The 23,124-nt window shown below is 40.0% G+C and overlaps 2 protein-coding genes across 6 annotated transcripts in view; both read left to right on the forward strand.

Annotated features, from left to right (window-relative positions):
• The window catches only part of Heph (hephaestin), a 93,488-nt gene extending 89,770 nt beyond the window's left edge, over positions 1–3,718 (forward strand). For 4 of the 5 annotated variants that reach the window (XM_040744224.1, XM_040744223.1, XM_040744221.1 and 1 more), the window contains one exon: positions 981–3,718. In XM_040744224.1, coding sequence (XP_040600158.1) covers positions 981–1,213 — 233 coding nt within the window. In that variant the 3' untranslated portion in view covers positions 1,214–3,718. The remainder of the gene's footprint in view (positions 1–980) is intronic. The other variant, XM_040744225.1, reaches the window with a different exon arrangement.
• Positions 3,719–7,577: 3,859 nt separating this feature from the next.
• Positions 7,578–11,616, forward strand: LOC101833705 (glyceraldehyde-3-phosphate dehydrogenase-like). The gene is made up of 3 exons (XM_040743748.1): positions 7,578–7,607; positions 10,791–10,967; positions 11,116–11,616. Exons 1-3 carry the CDS (start codon positions 7,578–7,580, stop codon positions 11,614–11,616), a joined length of 708 nt encoding a protein of 235 aa, XP_040599682.1.
• Positions 11,617–23,124: the final 11,508 nt, after the last annotated feature.

The raw sequence follows: 23,124 nt of genomic DNA on the forward strand, positions 1-23,124 counted from the left end.
TACCAGGAGTCATGCTAAATATTCCATGCATATTATTAATGCTTTTAAATCTGATAATAATCCCTTTTGTTAGCCACAGTCATCATTATCTACATTTTACAAAAGGAGTAAACTAAGATTAATTAGAGATGCAGTCACTTAGCCCTAGGTCACAGATTAGATAAACCATAGGTTCAGAAAGAATTCATGCAATTTGGAACTCTAGAGGAACGTACCATTAATTGTCTAAATGAATAGCAGATATGTGACACTTAACATGGAGCTACAAAGGAGAGGAAAAGGAGGAAAGTATTCAGGCAAAGTAAGAAGTATGAACAAAGACAGAACCCATGCTATACTTTATGGGAAATAAAGATTGAATTTCTGTGGTTGAATAATAGCAGATAAGACTAAAAAGGTAGTTTAGAGCCTGACTGAGAAGGTTGAAATGTGTGACTTAAAATACTGAACTCTGCCCTGAAAATCAGCTGAAGACAGTGGAATGTTTATATGACAGCAACTGTCACAAACATCAGAAAAGATCTACCTGAAAGTACTATTAACATGCTCCACAAAGGTGGGAGTACAGACAGCTTGGTGGCAAGCTGACACAGGCTAGTGGCTAGAATGAACATTGATAAATTGTATTGACTCAATGGTTCTTCATGAAGTTTCACATATTTCTCCTAGTTCTACCCTATGAGTTCAGGCTGACCAAGTCTAATTATTGTTTTTTCTATAGCATAAGGTTTTAAGTATTCTCCAGTGACTCTTAGGTCTTCCCATGGGCAAACAGAATAGGTACATCACTGATTGTCAAGGGGAGCTTCCAGCTGTGATTTTATAATTATGTGATTATATATTTGAAATTGATCTTCGTCAGCTGATTTGAAAAATGGGGACAGGTTGTCTGTCCTATTTTCATGGACTTATTTTTCTAGGAGACGTCTACAAAAGGTAACATTATATATGAGTGTCCTTTTTCTCTTCCTCCATTTCAGCAGTGGTCCTAAGAGAAATTGGAGAAGGCAATGTGAAGATGCTGGGCATGACAATCCCCATAAAGGATGCTGAAATTCTGTCTTCTGTTTTGATTGCCATATGTATAATTCTGCTTCTTGTTGCTCTGGCTCTTGGTGGTATAGTCTGGTACCAGCATCGACAAAGAAAGCTTCGGCGCAACAGGAGGTCCATTCTTGATGATAGCTTCAAGCTTCTGTCTCTGAAGCAGTAATAGCGGAAACCAGAAGATATCTTCAGAAAACACATCTGGAATGTATACCATGCTCCCAGGAAGCCATGTACTAGCAGCAAACTCTTTTGTCAAGGGGTACGGGTAGTGGAGAGGCAGAGGATGAAATCAAAATTATCTGGCTATTTCTTTATTTATTTACATGGAAATCACAGGCTCTCACTTTTTCTTTATTTCCTTGCAACCCGAGGCAGTTAGGATTGGGCAAATTCTTTTGTATACAGATTTCAGCAGCTAGGATATGTCACCCTTCAGTACTGGAAGGTACGGAAATCCTTAGATCATAATTGTTCTCACAGAATATACACCAAGAAAAAGGTATCTAATTCGGTTTTTATTTATTGCCCTCGTAATTGAGGGCAAATGATGAGCCACAAAGATAATCCCTAACTAAATAAAGGACCAAAAATATAGGCATGATAGAAAATGAGAGATAGGGTGGGCAGTGGGAATCCAAATTACACTTTAATTATATTTGGCAATATTTGGCAATGGACTATTTTACGAGAAGTAAATGAAAGGGTTGTGGTTGTTGTGAGCATCTACAACCTCTGGAACCAGAAACACCTGTAAAACAGTCCTTCAGGTTTCTACACAGTGGTACTAAAGGGAATTTTGCATGTTCTCTTCATGTTTGAAGTAGTAAATCTTGTCCGTTAAAGTACTTATTAAAAGATTGGAATATTGAATTTGGTGATTTTGGTGATTCCCATGGCAATTGGGAGGTGGAATTACGTTTGAAATGAAAGAATTTCAGTAATCTGGGGAGGCAAATTATAGATCTACACACCCTTTGTGGATCCTAGAGATTTGTGTGCTTTCTCAAAGTAAGCCTCCTTGTCAGAGTGGTAACATCTTAGAGAAGTTCTATGAGTACTAACCATTTTTGGAATACCAAGAAAAGTGGCCAGAGAAGGTACCTGTCCCCTGGGAAAAAAGAGGTAGATGTATGCATGGTGATTTGGTAGATGGGGGAATAAGAGGCATATTAGCAATTTGTAAACCTCTTTATAGAACAGAGTCATTCCTTCCTGTACCTTACAGCAATATCCCATTTTTGCCAGCCTTTTCAGTCCTCTCTGAAACTTTCATCCAGAAAACACACACAAGAAAATAGGAATGAGCTAAGACAGACTACAGTTTCCACATGGTAAATGGAGAACAGACGGGGCAACATGGAGAGTAATGATCATAGCAGTGGGATGGGGATATAGCTGAGTGGTAAAGTGATTGCCTAATAAAAGAGAGTCCCTGGGTTGGAAAAAAAGAGCACACAGAAAACAAGGTAATAACAAGGGTGCATAGAGATATTCTTACACATAGCAAATAATTCCAATTACTGATTGGACTGGACTCCCTAGATTCATTAAAGTGGAGATTAAATTATTTTACTTAGGGTGTCTCAGCTGCAAATTAAGTGGAGACTCAAATTTTCATCTCTTTGATTCCAAAAAGGTTCTATTTTCCCTTTGTTATGGAAACTTCTACTGTGCTTTGTCTTTCTTACCCACTTGATTTCAAATTGTGAGGTTGCCTAGCAACTTGTTTACTTAGTTAGCAACCCACAGAGTTGGTTTCCAGTTGCCATAAAATGTTACAGGTCAGAGGCCAGAAAAGCTAACAAATGCTAAAATAATGCATTTTGTTCATCCATGGTCAGTGGCTTTCCGGATAATTTCTGAAAATCTAGGGAACATAGATGTAGATGTGGAGGAACATATTAATTACCCATTATCCTGTTATAGAAATAATGTGCCTTCTTAGTGAGAAATCACTCTACACACTTAGAGATAAAATAAAGGCTCTTAACCAAAGTGCAAATAAGAGTCAGAAATGAATGGAAGATTTTACTAACTTACATATACCTTAGGCGTATGCATCCCACAAACACTGTCATCCTAACATCTTGTTCTGCCCTTGCCCAAGATTAGACTTTGAACAATTTAAACAGGACACTGTAAGTCTGGCCACTTAGGCAGGTAGGAGATTTACAAAGCACAGGTATTGCCATAATTGTTTTTAAGTATACCAGTGTTAGTCCTTTTTGAATAGCTGTTCCTCAGGGTCATCCTTTCTTCGTGGCAGAATTGTAACAGAGCAAGATGGTACTGAGGTTCTTCCATCTTATATCTTTGGGGAAGCTGTTCTAGGTTTGATTAGAATTTGATCTCTGTGATGGAAAGCTCTGTGGAAAATTACCCAAATCTGTTCTAGAGACCTGAAGTCAAGATGCTCCAGCTATTTTATCTTGGTTTCTCTTCATCTGCCTACTTGTGTAAACCGCCCCCTCCAACTAATTGATTATCTTAGTTTCTGTTATACTGCTTGCTTGTGTGAAACCTCTCGCTGCAGCTGCTGAACAAGATAGCAGGATATGGTTTTGCCTTTAAAAACCCCTCACTCTAAATTTGCAGTGCTATACGTGAGTCCCAAATACCTGAGTGTAGTCCCAGCTGGCTGGAATAAAGACTTTCAATTGGATATAAACTATGTCTGAGTAGTCTTCTGTGGTGGACTCCCTGTAACAGACTTTGTTTTTCCTGATAGGAACATAGAATACTTAGTAGCAGACCAGAGCTTAGTTATGGCTATGACCCTATGCTGCTCCAACTCCAGCTGCCCCGTAAAAATATGTCCTTGGTATAGTAATCAGGGCCCACTGATTGGTCAGTCCTGGTGAATAAATACTCACATATGAGCATCATTAATTTTACTTATCTGTAACAGGCCCGGTGAGCATGTGTTGGGGGAAGTCCTGTGCATTTGTCAATAAAGTACTGTTGAGCCTATAGGGAACCAAGATAGGAGGGACTAGGAGTCCAGGAGAACTCTGGGAAGGAGAAACACAAGAGAGTCAACATGTAACGCCATGGGGGTAGGAAGCCTGGAACTATTCTCCGGTAAGAAACATACTTAGATTAACAATTATGGGGTAATTACTTAAGTCAGAGCTAGCCAGTTAGAAACAAGCAAGGCCAACAGCTTCATAATTAATACAGCGTCTTGTGTGTTTATTTGGGGACTACAAAGCGGCAGAGCCCAGGCAACTGGCGGGAGATAAACCAAAGCGGCTAGCAAAGAAAAAGCTTCTCTTAACAAGCATGCTACTTACCTTTGATATATTTTATAGGTAGTGCTCCTTAGGCTAAGTTTCAACTTGTGTGACTGAAAAGACCTCGGCATCAAAGCGCCGGGCACCGAACCGAACCCTCTGCCCAAGAACCGGGGCCAGACCACTGGATGCAAATGCAAGAGGTGATTTATTGAGTACAAAGGCGCCTGCCGACGCTACTGCAACACAGGTGCAGAGCATACCGGGCTTGCAGGGAGCACAATATTTATAGAGTTTTAATGGTTACGTAAGTATCAGCATAGCAACAGGCATTTCATTGGCTCATCTTGGGGGCGGGGTAGTTCCCACAGACTAAGTTTCCTGGTCTTCCTCATGAAAGACCCCGGCATGCTTCAGCAATTATTATCCGGGTCCCATGACTGCTCTGGTGACCACAGAACCTGTTTGACATCCTGTTTGAAGCACCAGCTGGGCTAGGCACCTGGTCTGGGTTTTTTCATTAGGCAACGGCCTGGCCTTGTTTTTCTTTTCCTAGGGGGCCCTGGGTAGGGGTCTTTCATGACTTAATCTCTCCTAAGCAAATCTATTAGTAAATCTGTATAAAGTCAGTTTTTATCACTTTGAGTTTCTTTTACAACAGTTTCCCACAATTCAAGTGTTAGATTTAGCAGCAGCAGAGAACCTACCTTTGACCTGTTGTTTATAAGGAGATTATTGAAAATTGAGTCTATTCTGAGGAACCCATTCAATTAATGTTGATAAGTTACATATAACTGTGAAGTCCTTAGTGTGTTTATGTGAGACTGGGAGATATAGGTATAGCATGACTTTTTTTTTTTTTTTGGTTTTTTGAGACAGGATTTCTCTGTATTATTTTGGAGGCTGTCCTGGAACTCACTCTGTGGACCAGCCCAGCCTCAAACTCACAGAGATCCGCCTGCCTCTGCGTCCTGAGTGCTGGAATTAAAGGCATATGCCACCACCGCCCAGATGGCATGACATTTTTTAAAAGACTTATTTTTTAAAAATTATTTTCTAATTATGAGTATGTTGGGGGTGGTGGTGCAAGGTCAGAGACATCAGATCCTGATACCCCTCTCCACCCACCAGCTGGAATTAAATGGTTGCAAGACATTGAATGTAGGCTTGGGAATCAAACCCAGGTCCTCTACATGAGCAATGAACCATTTCTGTAAGCAAACATAATGCATTTTAGAAAAGGATGTATTTTTTTACTGAGGTTCTTCCAAGTATGGATATAAGGTATGCAAAAAGTAGTTAAGTAGTACTCTCGTCTTGTTCATTTCTCATGCTACCTGCTCCCAACATCAACACCATAGTGTTGTCTTGTTTGCTTTCTCCCCAAGACATCATTAAAATATTTTATGTTTCAACTATTTTGTTTTGTTTATTACTATTGTGGAACAAATATTAAAGCATGTATATGGAGGTAAGAAAATAACTTGCAAAAATGGGTTTTCTCCCCCAATGTAAGTTCTGAAGATTGAACTCATTATCAGGCTTGTATGATAAATACCTTTACTCAGTGAGCCATCTTGCTGGACCAAAAATATCTTCATTTTCTTATATCTTTGTTGGTTCCCACTTATTTAAAAGCTTAATCATTTGTTAGGTTAGGCATGGTTGTTTATGTGTATAATACCAGCACTGAGACATAAGGGCCATGAGGTCAAGGTCAGCCTAGAATGCATATTGAGTTCCAGACCAGCATAGGCAACTGAATGAAACAGTTTCTCAAAACAAAGACGGCAAAAAATCGCAACCATTTACTTCCTGGACTATTGTATTCTTTTCCTGCTGTTTTTCTCAGATTCTCTCTAGACTTACAATTGATTTTCCAGACACAAAAGTGAGGTTTCAAAAATATAATTAAGCCTCTAGTTTGAACAACATATTGTACATTTAGATCTCCCTGAAGATAACTAGACCCTGGAGATAATTAAAGAGGCAACAACAGAAGAAGAAAGAGAAAATCAGTAAATAGGGACAGCAGGACTGAAAATATAATGTGTTAGTTTTGTATCATATGACTCTCTACCCAGAGCAGCAAAGTCATATCATACTTACACTAAAAAAACACAAGGTACAGCATTGTGATGGTTTGAATGAATATGACCCCCATAGAATTATTTTTGAATACCCACAGGGTGTGGCGATATTAGAAGGTGTGGCTTTGTTAGAGGAAGTGTGTCAGTCAGTATAGAGGTGGACTTTGTGGTCTTATATGCAAGCTATGTCCACAGTGACACACAGCTGATTCTGCTGCCTGCAGATCAAGATGTAAAACGCTCAGCTCTTTTTCTAGCACCACATCTACCTGGACATTGCCATGTTTCCAGGCATGATGATAATGAACTAAATCTCTGAAACTGTAATCCAGTCCAATTAAATGTCTTCGTTTATAGGTGTTGTCATGGTCATGAAGTCTCTTCACAGCAGTAGAAATCCTAGCTAAGACAAACATAATCATGGAAATAGCCAAAAAGTAACAGCAACTTTAGTGACAGTGGGTATCTTTTAGAAACCCTGGAAGCTGGAAGCAAGTGGCATCATATTTTCCTAATGAAGAAAGAAAAAGATTACCAAAACCAACTATTGTGGTACATGCCTATAATTTTAATGCTTGGAATGCAGAGTAGAGAAGACTAAAGTCCATAGTCAGCTTAGACTTCATTGAAAGTTTGAAGCTACCATGAGCTACATACAGAGAAGCTGACTCACCCTGTTAAAAATTCTGTATCTAGTGGAGAGTCTGCATTTTCTGTAATTGTGAATAAATACAATTTTGTGTCATATGTACTATGTGATCTATTTTCTTTGTTGTATAAAATGGCATTTGATTTTAAAAATAATATATGAGTTGTATTCTATTGTATTAAATAATGTGATTATTTTTCAGTTCACTTGTTGTGGGTATTTGAGTTATACTTATCACAAAAATTTGTATTCAACATTCATGTACAAAATAGATGATATCCTGGAGCATATAATAAACATTATTAAGAAAGACAAAATCTTACAGTTTGTGTTTTTTTAACCACAGTGGACCCAAACTAGAAAACAGTAACTGAAAAAAAATAAGACAATCACAATTAACACTTAAAAACTTTAAAATATAATTTAAAATATTTCATGGATAAAACAAAAGTCTCCCTGGCCCCTGGAGTGTGATTTACATCATGACTTTAAGTTGAAGTCTTTGGACATAAGAGACTTAATAGCAGACCAGAATTTAGTAGCAGTTGTGGCCCTATGGTACACTCCATGAACTGCCCATTACAGGTATGTCCTTTCAGATGGGAATCAGGGCTTAATGGCTGGCTGTTAGTAAGGACCCTCTTCTTTGTCATGGGAATGGGGCCTAATGGTTAGTCAGTCCTGGTGAACATACATTTCCATTATAGAATGCTCAATTTTCCTTATTTCTAACAGGCCTGCCTATGGCTCCTAAATAAATCTATCGGCAGTTCCTTTATATTACCAATTCTATCACTTCTCCATCATTATCATTATAGGTCATAAGACTGTTAGAATGATAATAACAAATGAGTGCCAATGATCATAATGTTACTGACCTATATCAGTATATAAATTCCTTTAATGATACAATCTAGCAAATTCACACAAAAAGAAATGGACAATTTGAATAATCCTATATGTACTTAAAATGAAAGAACAATTATTAATGCTCCAAACAGAAAGCAATGGCTGCAGATGGGTGCCCTGGTGAATTCCAGCAAACATTTAAGAAAGCAGTGTGTCAGTTCATTTACAGTCTCTTCCAATAGAGAAACTGCTTCTCAGTTTATTCTAAGTCAACAGAATTACTCAGGAGAAACTTGAGGTGAAAAAATGGTACAATAAAGGATTTACTAAAAATGCTAATTAGGAAATATTTACTTACACAAAGTACAATTGGGCTGTATTCTAGGTATACAGGACTGCCTCAACATCAATTAATGTAATTTAGTCCATCAGTGGCCTAAGAAAAAACAATCATATGACAATGTCAATAGGTGCAGAAGAGTTATGTGTAACATTTATACACCTATTCATATAAATATAAACAAACCAGAAATAAAGGACAGCTTTCTTCATTAAATAAAGAACATCTACAAAGTCATACAGCTAATAAAACAGTGACGAGAAGCTACAAGTTTTTCCAGCAAGAGCAGGAATAAAGGAATGTGTATCTCCCCTGACTACTCCCTTTTACCTGATACTGGTCTTCCTAGGCAATGGAATAAAACAGAAAAGGAAAAATACACAGATCAGGAAAGAAGAAGAAAAACTGTTTTTCACTATTTGCATGGTTATCTAAAAACTCTGGAAATACAGAAACAAAACTTTAAAAGAGGGAGAGATTCCCTTCCAAAGTCTGAGGAAGATGAGTTCTTGTTACAGTGAGGATCACTTCTGTGCCTCTGCTCTTCCAACCTTATTCAGCCTTAAATGCAAGAATGTATTTATGTGCTTCTTTTTCTGCCTTCTTGATATACACACAACTTACTAAGCTTTTCTACCTGTTGTGACTAGTCTTAGAAATATGTCCATACAGGAGAAACCCAAAAGTCCCCCATGTCTTCTTTCTGTCGCAGAGTTAACCTAGGGACAAGACACGTCTCTCTTTCACTGGGCAGAAGTCAAATCATACAGGCTTGTCATTCATAAAAAATGTATGGATGTTATGACACATGATCAAGAAGCAGGGCTTTTAGGATATGGCTCCTAAACATATGGGAAAAGTCTTCCTTGAAGAGTTATGTGTAATATTTCTAGTCTTGTGGAGGAATTAAATAACTTAGAGTCACTGTGAAGTTCAACTGGCTCTTGCCTTTGTACTCCATATCCAATAGATGACAATACAGTTCTTTACCAGGAGAATCTCCACCAAGGCAAGAATTAAGCACTGAGTCATGGGCTATCCAAGTGAGTTTATTTTGTTGTTCTTGAGGCAGTGCTTATTTACTGCTCAAATTGGAAATATTTCAGTATTTCATTGGCAAAGATATGCTTGTTGATTTACAGTCTTGGTGGCTTTCCATTCTCTACCCTCACACATGCTACTTCTTTCAATATTCCTTTAGGAAACATTCAAACTCCACCACCACCTCAAAGTAAACAAAGTACACACAGACTTGGATAAAGACCTCAGATATTCCAGGGGCCTGGGAGATCTAAAGTTTACCTATCGTTGGGAAAAGTCAGTATTAACCCTATTGTGTTGGTAGATTGTTGATTGATTAAGACTGAACTTCAGAAGCACATGACTTTAAATTTCACCTTGGTGACTGTGGGAAAACATTTTCGGTATTTCACTGATTGTACTAATACCTTTATCCTCTTAAGCTGATGTTTATCTATTATTTCTTAGTTCCAATAAAGAATAATTGGGCATCATGTGCCTGACCGAGAAGCAGCAATCTTTCTGTGCATTAAATCTTTTGTACTAGAGTTTCATGGATGCTGGGTGTTCTAGTTCAAAGGCAGGGGATATGCAAATGGATGAGGTCCAATTGTAGCCTTTAATGCTGCATAAAAACCCTTTGCTTAGAAACAAAGGCAGCAAAGAGGAATGTTAACATCAGGAATAGGGCTCTCCAGAGTATTCAGATCTAAATGAAGGGTCAAGTACAGATGATTAAGGAAGTAAAGAGCTGCATGCTTTTAATCACTGCCTAAGGAATGAACCTTTGGCTTATTTTTCCCATACTGTATATTTGAATGTTCACAAGTTGTTTATACACTAAGTGCTGGCAGAATTACATAGTTTAACTTTGAAATAGTTCAGGTCTTAATTGGTTGCTAGGAAAAACCTCTTCAAGATAAGTAGAAAATATTTTTTTTTCTGCCTCTAAATTTGTAAAAGAAAGAGTTGTTAATTCTGGGTCAGAAAAATGGTCCTTGCAAATGTTGTACGTAAAAATGTCAACTTCAGAGGTTATTGATGCTACACTTTGTGAAACTATATCCAATCTCTAAGTAAGTCCTTGGAGCTCTGAGTAACTGCCTGAGCAATTTGTTCAGGTTCATGATACTGAAGCATATTTCACGAAAAGAATTTACAAGCCCTCCTTGAATTTTATATGAATAGAGAATGAGAGACTAAGTATTTTCTTTTAAATTAATGTAAAAAGAAACGACAAAACTAGGATTCCTATGCTTTGACAAAAAGAACTTTAACATATTTCTGAAGTTTTCTATTTGCTATTGAAATAAACACTGTCTCTCAAGTAGTTAAAAAAGAATAATTGACTGTCTACTCATTCCTATTGCAGAGACAGTAGCATCTAATTGTGCAGTAACAGATTTCTCCCTAAGACATGATGGTGAAGATTAGAGTGAACATATTTGGCCATATTGGGTGCCTGGTTACCAGGGCTTCCTTCAAATCTGGCAAAGTGGATATTGTTGCAGTCATTGACCCTTTACTTGACCTCAACCACATGGACTACCTGTTCCCAGTATGACTCTACCAATGACCTGTTCAATGGCACCATCAAGGCTGAGAAAGGGAAACTTGTAATTAACGGGAAGGCCATCACTATCTTCCAGAAGCGAGATCCTGCCAACACCAAATGTGGTGATGCTGATGCTAAGTATGTTGTGGAGTCTACTGATGTCTTCATCAACACAGAGAGGGTCAGGTCGACTTGAAGGTCGGGGCCAAAAGGGTCATCATTTCTGCCCAGAGCTGATGCCCACATATTTGTTATTGGTGTGAACCATGAGAAGTATGACAACTCACTCAAGGTTGTCAGTGATGTTTTCTGTACCACCAACTGCTTAGCCCCCTGCCAAGGTCATCCATGACAACTTTGGCATTGTGGAAGGACAAATGACCACTGTTCATACCATCACTGCTACCCACAAGATTGTGGATGGCCCCTTTGGGAAGCTGCAGTGTGATGGCTGTGGGGCTGCTCAGAATATCATCCCTGCATCTACTGGAGCTGCCAAGTCTGTGAGCAAGGTCTTACCAGAGCTGAATGGGCATCTCACTGGGATAGCCTTCCATGTTCTTACCCCCAATGTGTCTATCATGGATATGATATGTTGTCTGGAGAAATCGGCTAAGTATGATAGCATCAAGAAGGTGGTGAATCAGGCATTCAAGGGCCCACTGAAGGGCATCCTGAGATACACTGAGGACCAGGTTGTCTCCTGTGAATTTAACAGTGATAGTCACCCTTATGCTATTAATGCTAGGGCTGGCATTGCCCTTAATAACAACTTTGTAAAGTTCATTTCTTGTATGACAATGAGTATAGCTACAGCAACATGTTGGTAGACCCCATGGTGTATATGCCCTCCAAGGAGTAAGAAGCACTGGGCCACTCACCCCATCAAGAATATGGTAGCAAGAGAGAGGCCCTAGGCTGCTGAGGAGTCCTTATCCAACTCAGCCCCCAACACTGAGCATCATTTAAGGGGATTGACTGCAAATTGTTCTTGGTCATGTTAAGAAAATAAACTAAGCAAAGGAAATTAAATTCAGGAATCTTTTTCTGAACATAAATAGAGGGTTTTATTAGTGATAGAGTAAGAGGGTAGATTATTGAATCTAATTTAAACTATTAATCTCAAATATTTTACATTGGTATGGATTTTTTATTTTGATGCTAAATTAAGGTTATTTTGTTACAACATACTGTATATATGCTTCTACTCTTGTTAAAGTGATTTTTGTACATTAATACATATTTCAGGTTTTTTGTTATAACATACTATATATATGTTTCTACTCTTATTTAAAGTATGCAGCCAAAAGGATAACCCACACATGGCAAAAACATGTTTTTCCATAGAAGTATATAAATAACAACAGATGAAGTAAATTCACTCCTATCTCCTGCCTCTGGGAGCGGCACAAAATCACATTCCAAGAACAATTCTGTGTTATGAAGAAACTAAGGTCACAAGACGCTTGTCATGTTTTCTTGAAGTTTTCTCACAAGCACTCAGAATTCTCATACAACTCTAGTCTTGGAATATGTTCTGACATGGTAGCAGCATATATTCTTTTTAATGGCCCAAATCCAAAGCTCCAAGATTACCAAGGGCTATAACGAAAAATAGAAGTAGAAATACCCACTGCAAAATGGAATAGCCACTTGACACTTACATCATTTCTTAAAGAAATAGGTGCACACTCTCTATATGATCCACCAACTGTGCTTCTTGGTATTTATCTAAATAAGTCAATAATTCTTATCTCTATTAAAACATACACCTATATTTACTATATCTTTATTCATAATTGGTAAAATTTTGGAATAAAAAATGTTTTTCCCAGAGGGTGAATATGTACTTGAAACACTGTTCAGAAATGGAATATTATGCCGGGTGTTGGTGGTGCACGCCTTTAATCCCAGCACTCAGGAGGCAGAGGCAGGTGGCTCTCTGTGAGTTCGAGGCCAGCCTGGTCTACAAAGCAAGTTCCAGGATAGCCTCCAAGACAATACAGAGAAACTCTGTCTCAAAAAACAAACAAAAAAAGAAATGGAATATTATTCAATATTAGCAGAAATAATTTTAGCCATAAAAAGTGAAAAAATCTTAAATACATATTGATAAGTGACAGAAATCTATCTGAAAATGCTATTTATCATTATATTTATTCCAATAAAAGTTAAAACTATAGAGCTGATGAAAATGTCAGTGCTTACTAAGGATTGTTGGGGAAGAAGAGAAATAGGAGCAGTACAGAGGGGACTGTTAAATTATTAAAACTATTCTGCAAAATGCTGTAACTGTAGGTACATGCCAAATGTGGAGAGTTACAGATGGAAGAAGTTCAATGATGCTCCATAATAATACTATGGACTTCAAGTAAAGATTATTATGGATGGAGGCTCAATAACTATACCATTGAAAACCATGTAATATTGATAGTAGAGGAGACTTTGCATATGTGAGAATGGGAGAACATGAACACTATCTTTACTTTGTGCTGAATTTTGTTGTGAACCTAGCACTTTGCTAAAAGATCAGTTTTACAGAAAGAAATGACGTTCTTAGGTGACTTCAGGAAGAGATACCTGCTTGTGATTTGAAGAGGTAAATAAACAAAGAGAAATTCACATTCTCACTTTCTTTCCCTTTGTTCTGGAAGATGGGAAGTATTTTTGGTCATGCTGTAAGCCTGAAGCAGTCATTTAGTCATAGTTCTTGTTGAGGTCCTCAGGAAACACAAGACCATCACATCTCCATGGGTGCAATTATTTCTAACCAGAGAGGAGTTGGATGAATGCTAGAAAGGTTGAGACACTAGATGGGAACACTGAGTGGAAGTTACTGTAAGCAGAGAGGAAACAACGAACGACGCTGGTAATCTCAGAGCATTTGTGCCAGGAACTTTACCCAAATAGTGGTCAAGTGTTTGTGTCCTGAGCATGGACACTTGTGGTTTAGCTGATGAAATGTGTTTAGCTGATAAAATTTGCACCCTATGATAGCACTTGAATGTTGAAAATACTTCAACTGAAAGCATACAGCTATTTTAAAAATACTGTCAATTAAACAACACCAGATACATAAGTATCTCACTATAAAACATAAAAAAGCAAGACAATATGACTCCTGTGGAAAATATCCATTTCAAAATAACGGATTCCAACTGGAATTAATTGAATGATGTTCCAAAGATTTCAATGTAATAATTATAAGAATATTGTATGAAGTGAAAGTGATTGCAAGTAAACTTTAAAGTGAATGCAAATAGCATGCAGATAAACAGCTGAATGAATCTTCACTATAAGATATGAAATTAGAATCCAGTAAAGAGACATACTGAAAAACTGTAATTCTATAAATAAAAAAGTTCAGAAGTCAAGCAAAAAAAATATCTCAGTAAAATGTATCACCAATGGAATTGATTATCAAGTGAAAGAAAGAATAACAGGGATGGAATACAAGGTAGATTAAATCAGAACTTTGGGACATAGAAAAATGGAAAATAATTAAAAAATATGAACATAACATTAAAGATCTGTAAGACAGCCGGGCGTTGGTGGCGCACGCCTTTAATCCCAGCACTCGGGAGGCAGAGGCAGGCGGATCTCTGTGAGTTCGAGACCAGGCTGGACTACCAAGCGAGTTCCAGGACAGCCTCCAAAGCCACAGAGAAACCCTGTCTGGAAAAAACCAAAAAAAAAAAAAAAGATCTGTAAGACATCAAGAAAAGACAAAATTTACAGGCAATGGTGATAGAAGAAGAATTTCAGGCTAAGATCATATATAACAAACTCAATAAAATAATAGCATGAGACTAATCAAATTTATTATAAGGAAAGAGATGATCATCCATACTTAAGAAGTATTTTTTACTTTAATTCCAGTACTTGGGAGGCAGAAACAGGCAGATATCTGTGAGTTCAAGGCCAGGGTATTTTACATAGTAAGTTCCAAGATAGCTGAGATACATAGTGAGATCCTATCTCAATAAATAAATAAATATAAGGAAAACTAAAAAGAAGCATTTATACCACCAAACAGACAACACCAGAAAAAAATTTCCACGTGCTATATATTATAGTCAAATACTAAACATAAATTAATATATTGAAAGCTGCAAAGGACAAGTACCAAGTCACATTTACAGGCAAACTCATCAAAATTAGAACTGATTCTCAAGAAAATCTAACAGTCAGGAAAGGTTGGAATGATGTTCACCAACCCCACTGAACAACAACAATTGCTAACCCAGAAAACTATATTTAGGCAAAACTATCTGTTCTGAGGGAGAAAGAAAATTCTTTATGATATAAACAGACTAAAGGAATTCATGATATTCATGATCACTAAGACAGCACTACAGAAGCCACTTGAAAGAAAAATAAACACAGCCATATGGCTAGGGTAAAGAAGAAACCATGTTAGTTAATCAAATGAAGAATAGTAAAACACCAAACACTACAAAATCAACAAAACAATGAGAATTATGACATACCGCTCAATGACAACTTTGAATATTGGTGGACTGAACTCCCAGTGAAACAACACAGATTTGACTGGGGAGACAGCTCATCTGTTATATTACTTCCTGCATAAACAACCACAAATGTAGATCCTCAGGAACCACATAAATACTAGATTGGCATGACAGCCCATCTGTTTAGCCAGTTTCACAAGGTAGAAACCGAGGACTCCTAGAGCAAGCTGACTAGAAAGACTTGCCATATCAGCAAGCTCTGAGTTTTCTGAGAGATCTAACTACAAAATAAACAGGGTGAAATATTACCTATATCAACCTTCTACACCCACCCATGCACACACATATACCACATACACATGAAAATAAGACAAAAAGACACAGACTGGAGTTTTAAAGAGGATGAATCTATTTCTTGCCTCTAAGAATCATGCCTCACCATTAAGTATAAATATAATATGGTAAAAGAATGGGAAAAGCTATTCCAAACAAATGAACCCTGAAAGCTATTAAGGATCATCCTCTAATATGTAAAAAAATACCTTGATCTCAGACAAAAAATAATTGTGAGTGATAAACAAGATTACTTGATATTGTTAGGTTGTAGGGCTTGAGACAGCTGCTGAGTTCATTCATCCTTCAAAAATTCCAGGCTCTAGAGTAAATGTTTAAATTAAAGAATTTCAGACCTGAGGTAGAAGAAAAACTGTCGCGACTGCCGCGCAGCCTGTGTCCAAGAACGTGCGGAGGGTGTCGGGGATTGACAACACAGAGACTCATTCAACGATATAAAGAAAACTTTAAGCAGGCCCCAAAAAGGCTCAAGAAAACTTCCTAAGAAAGGCTCCCACCAGAGAAGCTTCTGCTCTCTCCTCTCCCCTGGCTGGTTCTGCCTGACACCAGAAACTGATCTGGGCGTGTCAGAAGAGGCAGTTAGTCTTTGGACAAGGTCGAGGTCAGGGTGGTTTCCGTGGGCAGGCCTTTTCCAGGAACTTATTGCCCTGGGCATTGTATTGTTTTTAGTAAACATGTTTTTAGTAAACATTGTCTTACAGCTGCCTACTCCCAGGCCGAAGGGGAAGTGGGTCTCTGCTCAAGGTCTGGTGTTCCCACAAAAAACTATGTACTTTCAAGGTTTCTTGGAGAAAGAGATGTTTCACTACAAGGAAACAGGCTTAGTTAATATGTGATCTGTACTAGGTGACCAAGGTAGGGAATGAGGGCACATATGACTTATGCAATGTGACAGAGAAGTGAAACCTCATTATTGTGAAACCCATAGGGTAATAGCTTAGTGTGCTGCCACATGCTCACAGGGATAGGGGCCTGAGAATGCTGCTGCCTTGATCTAAGCCACCACTGCTGAAGACCTATGTCCTAATTAGGGTTACTATTGCTGTGATGAAACAGAATGACCAAAGCAACTTGGGAGGAAACAGTTTATTTGACTTGAACTTACAGAGCACTATTCATCATTGAAGGAAGTCATGACAGGAACTTTTAAACAGGGCAAGAATCTAGGGTCAGGAGCTGATGCAGAGGACATGAAGGAGTACTTCTTACTGACTTATTCTCCATGGCTTGCTAAGTATGTTTTCTTATAGAATCCTGGACTACTAGCCCAGGGGTGGTCCCACCCACAACAGACAGTGCTTTCCCCCATCAATCACTAATTAAGAAAATGCCCTATAGCAGTAGTTCTCAACCTGTGGATCATCATCCCTCTAGGGGTAGTGTATCAGATACTTATGTTATGAAACATAAGAGTAGCAAAATTATAGTTATAATGTAGCAATTAAATAACTTTATGGTTGGGGGTCACAGCATTAGGAAGGTTGAGAACCACTGACCTAGAGGCTTGCCTACAACCTTATCTTATGGAGGCATTTTTGTAAGTTCTTTATTGAACCATTGGAGGGTTCATATCGTGCATCCCAATTCTGCTCATCTCCCAGGCCTCCACATCCCCCCTCATCCCTGCTGTGCCCCCTGAAAGAAAGAAAAACAGTGTAAGCAAGCATGCAAGGAAGCAAGCAAAAGCAAGAACAACCTCCACAATAAACCAAAACAGAACAAAAACAACACCAGGAACAGAAAAATCTGTTTCTTCTCTCCTGCCTCTCTATCACTTCTTCATTCATCCTGATAGCATTTGAGACTTTGGTGTGTCATGTAGTATGCCCCTTTAGACCATCAGCTTGACTGGCAAATGTTCACTGCAGTCATATATTCATTGCACCATACTCACTGGATCCTCACAAGAGCTCCTCTGGGGCATCCTGTGGCTACCCTGAGTCTTGGAGACCTTGTGGGCATCATCTCACAGTATCAGTTCCTTCCTGAACTCCAGAAGGACTCAGATGGAGTATATGCTTGGGTAGGTCAACCAAAGGCCCAGTTCTGGGCCTGGGTGTTAGCCAGGCAAGTTATATTGAGCCACTGGAGCCACCCACAGGGTCTCTGAGTTGTTTGTCAGCTGAAAGCCACAGGTGCATCCTGTTTTCTAGTCCTGGCTTACTGTCCCCACATTGCCCCACTGACATCAACATCTAGCAGGAGGAAAACACGCTCTCTTCCACCTGGGGTTTTTCTACTGTGTTGTAAGACTATATATAAGACTACTCCCTCCTACAAGAGAGAGACCTCTTAGCACTTGCAAAATAAAGACACTTCTCAGTACAAACAGCTGGACATCTGGTCTTTCTTCTGATACCTCGGAGTTGCTTGTCGCGCGGGCACTGCAGTTGTGGTGATGAAGTCACCTCCCCTACATGCATTCCCTCAGGGTAGGTTCATCCTAGGCTGTGGTGAGGTTTGGGAGTCCTCTCTTGCCAGTGCAGGGGCCAGCTCTCTTACTGTAGTGGCTAGTGAGAGATAAGGCCAACTTTCCCAGAGCAGCAAAGCACTGGGACGTCTTGGCATAGCCCTCTGATTTCATCTTGCATGGTTGCTAAGGAATCCTGAGGTGACCCTGGCCACAAACATCAACCTAGACCCCAGCTGCGACTGAGCTGCAGACTCAGCCAGACATAGCCCTTGGCAGCAGCTTGGGCCCAGACAACATCCTGGCTCTGGGTGGAAGGAATAGCCACTCAGATGGGAGTGGTTCTGGCAGCCACCACCACGGCCTCAGGTTTCCACCCCAACTCTGGGCTTCTAATTTATCATTGGTAGCAATGCAGAACCCAGACTTCAGCTCAGATCCAGCAGTGCAAGGACCATGGATCCCAAAATGGGCCTTGGCAGCAGCTGTATTTAGATGTCAACCACTGGCCCAAGCAGCAGTATGGACCTGAGACACTAAATTGGCCCTTGATCTTGGGTGGCTTTATGGCCTTTGATGGTAACAGAATCATCAGACATCAGCATAGACCCTGGCTGCAGTAAGACCATGGGCCTTGACATGGACCTGAGTTGCAGCTCAGGCCCAGACATCATCATGTTGTCATGTGGCAGTGCTGGCCACTCAGGCCTAGATGCATCCTGGCCCTCTGACAGAAACATGGATTCAGGTGGCTGGTCTGACCTTGGGCTTCTTCATGGCACTCCGTGGTAACTAGAGTCACATATGTCATTCTGGACCCTGTCCCTGGCTGCTTCAGGGCCATGGATCCAGACATGGCCCTTGGCAGCAGCCTGGGCTCAGATGACACCCTGGCCCTTTGTGAAAGCATAGGCCACCCATATCAGTATGGCCTGTGCTGCGGTGTGCTCCCTGACTCTACCCAAGCTACAGGCTCTGGCCCAGATCCTGGGCCTCTATATGGGCCCCAGTGGCAACCTGTGCAACAGAGTTCAATGCAGGCCCCAGCTGCAGGTGGGCCACAGATTTACACATGGCCTCAGGCAGAGTTCAGGCTGGTCAACATCCTCACTCCAAGTGGTAACTCTAGGCACTAATATCAGGATGGCTCTGATGGCAGCATGACCCCTGGACACCAACAAGGCTGCAGGATGCAGACTAGACCCCAGGATTCAAGTGTCTTCTGGTGGAAGTGTGCAGACATGGGCATCAACTAAGACCTCAGCTGAAATAGGAACATGGACACACATTGTGCTTAGCAGCAGCTTAGGCCTGGCTGACACCATGGCCTCAGGTGACAGTAAAGGCCAACCAGAACAGTGCTGCCCCAGTGGCAGCTTGGCTTGTAGACCTGAACTCAGTCCCAACAGGTGTCCCAACTGACTAGAGTCAGCATGGCACTCAATGGCAACAGGAACCATATATATCAACACAGGCTCTGGCCACTGTAGGACCAGAAACCCACACATGGTCCTTGACAGCAGCCTGACCTAGATATCACCATGATCCCCAGTGGCAAGCAGACCTCCCTCCTCAGTCTGCTCCTCACTGCTGTCACCATGGACCCAGTTGGCAAGCTGGCCATGGAGACATTTTCTTAATTTATGTTCATGCCTCTCAAATAACTGTAGCTTGTTTCAAGTTGGCATTAAACGATCCAGCATAGCCTGGTTACTTGGTTTTTTTTTATTTTATTTTCCAGTTTAAATTTAGATAAGAAACAAAGTTGCTTCACAAGTCAGTTCCAGGTCCCTCTCCCATTCCCTCCCTTCCTCCCGTGCCCTCCCCCCCCCGTTATCCCCTCATTTCTCCAGGGAGGGTGAGGCCCTCCATGGGGGTGTCCATAGTGTGTCATTTCATATAGGGCAGGGCCTAGACCCTTTCCCAAGAGTTCAGGGTGAGAGTGCACCTCACATTGTTCTATGGGAGTCCAAAGTCCGTGTGCATACTTGGGATGGGTACTGATCTGCTGCCCAAGGCTCAATAGATTACCTAGGCCTCTTCACTGACACCCAGATTCAGGGGGTCTTGATCAGTCCCATGCTGGATTCCCAGGCTGAGGCCTGGGATTCAAGAGTTAACCTTTGTCTGGTCAGCTGTTTCTGGGGGTTAAACCAGCCCAGTCTTAATCCCTTTGATCATCAGTCCTCCCTCTCTGTTACTGGCTTTCTTGAGTTCAGCTCAGTACTTAACCAAGGGAGTCTGCCTCTTCTTCGATCAGCCACTAAATGAAGTTTCTGTTTCCCAGACTCTCTGGCCATAGGATTGTAGGCTGGCACTCCCCAGATCTATGTCTAAAATCCATATATGAGAGAGTACATGCCATGTTTCTCTTTTTGTGACTGGGTTACCTCACTCAGGATGGTTTCTTCTAGTGTCATCCATTTGCCTGCGAATCTCATGATTCCATTATTTTTTTCTGCTGAATAGTACTCCATTGTGTTGATGTACCACATTTTCTCTATCCACTCTTCAGGTGAGGGACATCTAGGTTGCTTCCACGTTCTGGCAATTACAAATAAAGCTGCTATGAACATAGTGGAACAGACATCTTTGTTGTATGAATGGGCATCTTTTGGGTATATGCCTAAGAGTGGAGTTGCTGGGTCTTGTGGTAGGTTTATTCCCATTTTTCTGAGGAATCTCCACACTGATTTCCAAAGTGGTTGAACCAGTTGGCACTCCCACCAGCAATGGAGGAGTGTCCCCCTTTCACCACATCCTCTCCAGCATAAATTGTCATTGGTGTTTTTAATTTTAGCCATTCTGACAGGGGTGAGATGGTATCTGAGAGTTGTTTTGATTTGCATTTCCCGGATGGCTAAGGATGTTGAGCACTTTCTCAAGTGCCTCTCAGCCATTTTACACTCCTCTATTGAAAACTCTCTATTTAGTTCTGCAGCCCACTTTTTAATAGGGTCCTTTGGTGTTTTGGAGACTTGCTTCTTGAGTTCTTTGTAAATTTTGGAGATCAACCCTCTGTCAGATGTGGGATTAGTGAATATTTTTTCCCATTCTGTGGGCTGCCTTTTTGTCTTGCCGACTGTGTCCTTTGCCTTACAGAAGCTTCTCAGTTTCAGTAGGTCCCATTTATTAATTGTTGATCTTACTGCCTGTGCTACTGGTGTTATGTTCAGGAAGCTGTCTCCTGTACCAATTCGTTCAAGGGTACCACCCACTTTCTCTTCTAAGAGGTTCAGTGTGGCTGGATTTATGTTGAGGTCTTTGATCCATTTGGACTTAAGTTTTGTGCATGGCGATAGACATGGATCGATCCGCATTCTTCTACATGCCAGTCTCCAATTATGCCAGCACCATTTGTTGAAGATGCTTTCTTTATTCCATTGTATATTTTTAGCTTCTTTGTCAAAGATCAGATGTTCGTACGTGTGTGGGTTAATACCCGGAGTTTCAATTCGATTCCATTGGTCTACCTGTCTATTTTTGTGCCAATACCAAGCTGTTTTCAGGACTATAGCTCTATAATAGAGCTTGAGGTCAGGGATGGTGATGCCTCCGGACGTTGCCTTGTTGAACAGGGTTGTTTTGGCTATCCTGGGTCTTTTGTTTTTCCATACAAAATTGATTATTGTTCTTTCAAGGTCTGTGAAGAACTGTGCTGGGATTTTAATGGGGATTGCATTGAATCTGTAGATTGCTTTTGGCAGGATTTCCATTTTTACTACATTGATCCTACCTATCCAAGAGCATGGGAGATCTTTCCATTTTCTGAGGGCTTCTTTAATTTCTTTCTTTAAAGATTCAAAGTTCTTACGATACAGGTCTTTCACTTGTTTGGTTAGCGTTACCCCAAGGTATTTTATGTTGTTTGTGGCAATTGTAAAGGGTGGTGTTTCTCTGATTTCTCTTTCAGCCCTTTTATCATCTGTATATAGTAGGGCTACTGACTTTCTTGAGTTGATCTTGTAGCCTGCCACTTTGCTGAAGGTGTTAATCAGCTGTAGGAGTTCCCTGGTAGAGTTACTTGGAAATACTTGATTCTCTAAGAAATACTGATTAAGGAAACAAACCATCAAGAGGATAATACAATTCTAAACATTCTCCAAACAATGGTGTGTCCCATTTCACAAAACTAACATTGCTGCTGGGTAAGGGCATGGATAAGCCCAAAGAATAATAGTGGGTGATTTCAATCCCTACACTCACCAATAGACATATTATCCTGAACAAATACCACTGAAATGTCTGAGTTAAATGACCTCATAGAACAAGTGGACTTAAGAGAGGCCTACAGAACACTCTGCCTAAACACTGCAGAGTACACATTCTTCTCAGTAGCCCATGGAAATTCTTGAAAAATACAGGAAAATTTAAATAATTTCTTTATGCTGATATGACAGAAATTGAATAAAATTAAGGAAAGAAATTATAAACTGTGTAGAAACTTATGAGGTTTGAACAATACATTGTTAATTGGCAAATGAATTATCAAAACATTCTAATTTTTAAAAAAAGTTTTAGAATATTTTTTTCCATATAGTTTTATTTAACTTTTTATGCATGTCACTTTCAGTTCCCTCCCCCTCCTTTCCTCCCCCACTCCCCAATCCTCCCAACCCATCACCCCCACTCCACCCCTCCTCTGTTCCCCGGGGAGGGCAAGGGCCTCCATGAGGGATTTTCAGGGTCTGTCACATCATCCCGGGAAGGGCCCAGGTTCTTCCTCGTGTGTCCAGGCTGAGAGGGCATCCCTGTATGTGGTATGGGTTCCCAGAGTCCTTCTGTAGAATATAATTTACAAGAAATATTCCAAAACATATGAGATATAACGAGTAAGAAAAAGGTGTCCATGTTCTCCACTCTCATTCAACATAATACTAGAAAGCTAGAAAAATATGACAAGAAAAAAAAATAAAGGGGATACAAATAGGAAAACATATTCAGGTGTTATTTTTATCAGATGATATTTCTATACAGAAGACACAACAAAGACTGCACCATAAAACTTTTAGATTCAATAAGTACTTTTACATCCAAGTAGCAGGTTACAAAATGTATGTGCAAGATCAATGACTTTCCTATACACCATCAACAAACATGCT

Source organism: Mesocricetus auratus, unplaced genomic scaffold (genome assembly GCF_017639785.1).
Source record: "Mesocricetus auratus isolate SY011 unplaced genomic scaffold, BCM_Maur_2.0 Super-Scaffold_100003, whole genome shotgun sequence".
NCBI lineage: Eukaryota > Metazoa > Chordata > Mammalia > Rodentia > Cricetidae > Mesocricetus > Mesocricetus auratus.

Bases quoted from the DNA above. Each gene is read 5' to 3' on its own strand.
- LOC101833705 (XM_040743748.1), top strand. From the start codon at position 7,578: ATGGTACACTCCATGAACTGCCCATTACAG. The intron at 7,608-10,790 runs GTATGTCCTTTC...ACCTGTTCCCAG, and splicing joins CCATGAACTGCCCATTACAG to TATGACTCTACCAATGACCT. The intron at 10,968-11,115 runs GTCAGGTCGACT...CCAACTGCTTAG, and splicing joins TCTTCATCAACACAGAGAGG to CCCCCTGCCAAGGTCATCCA.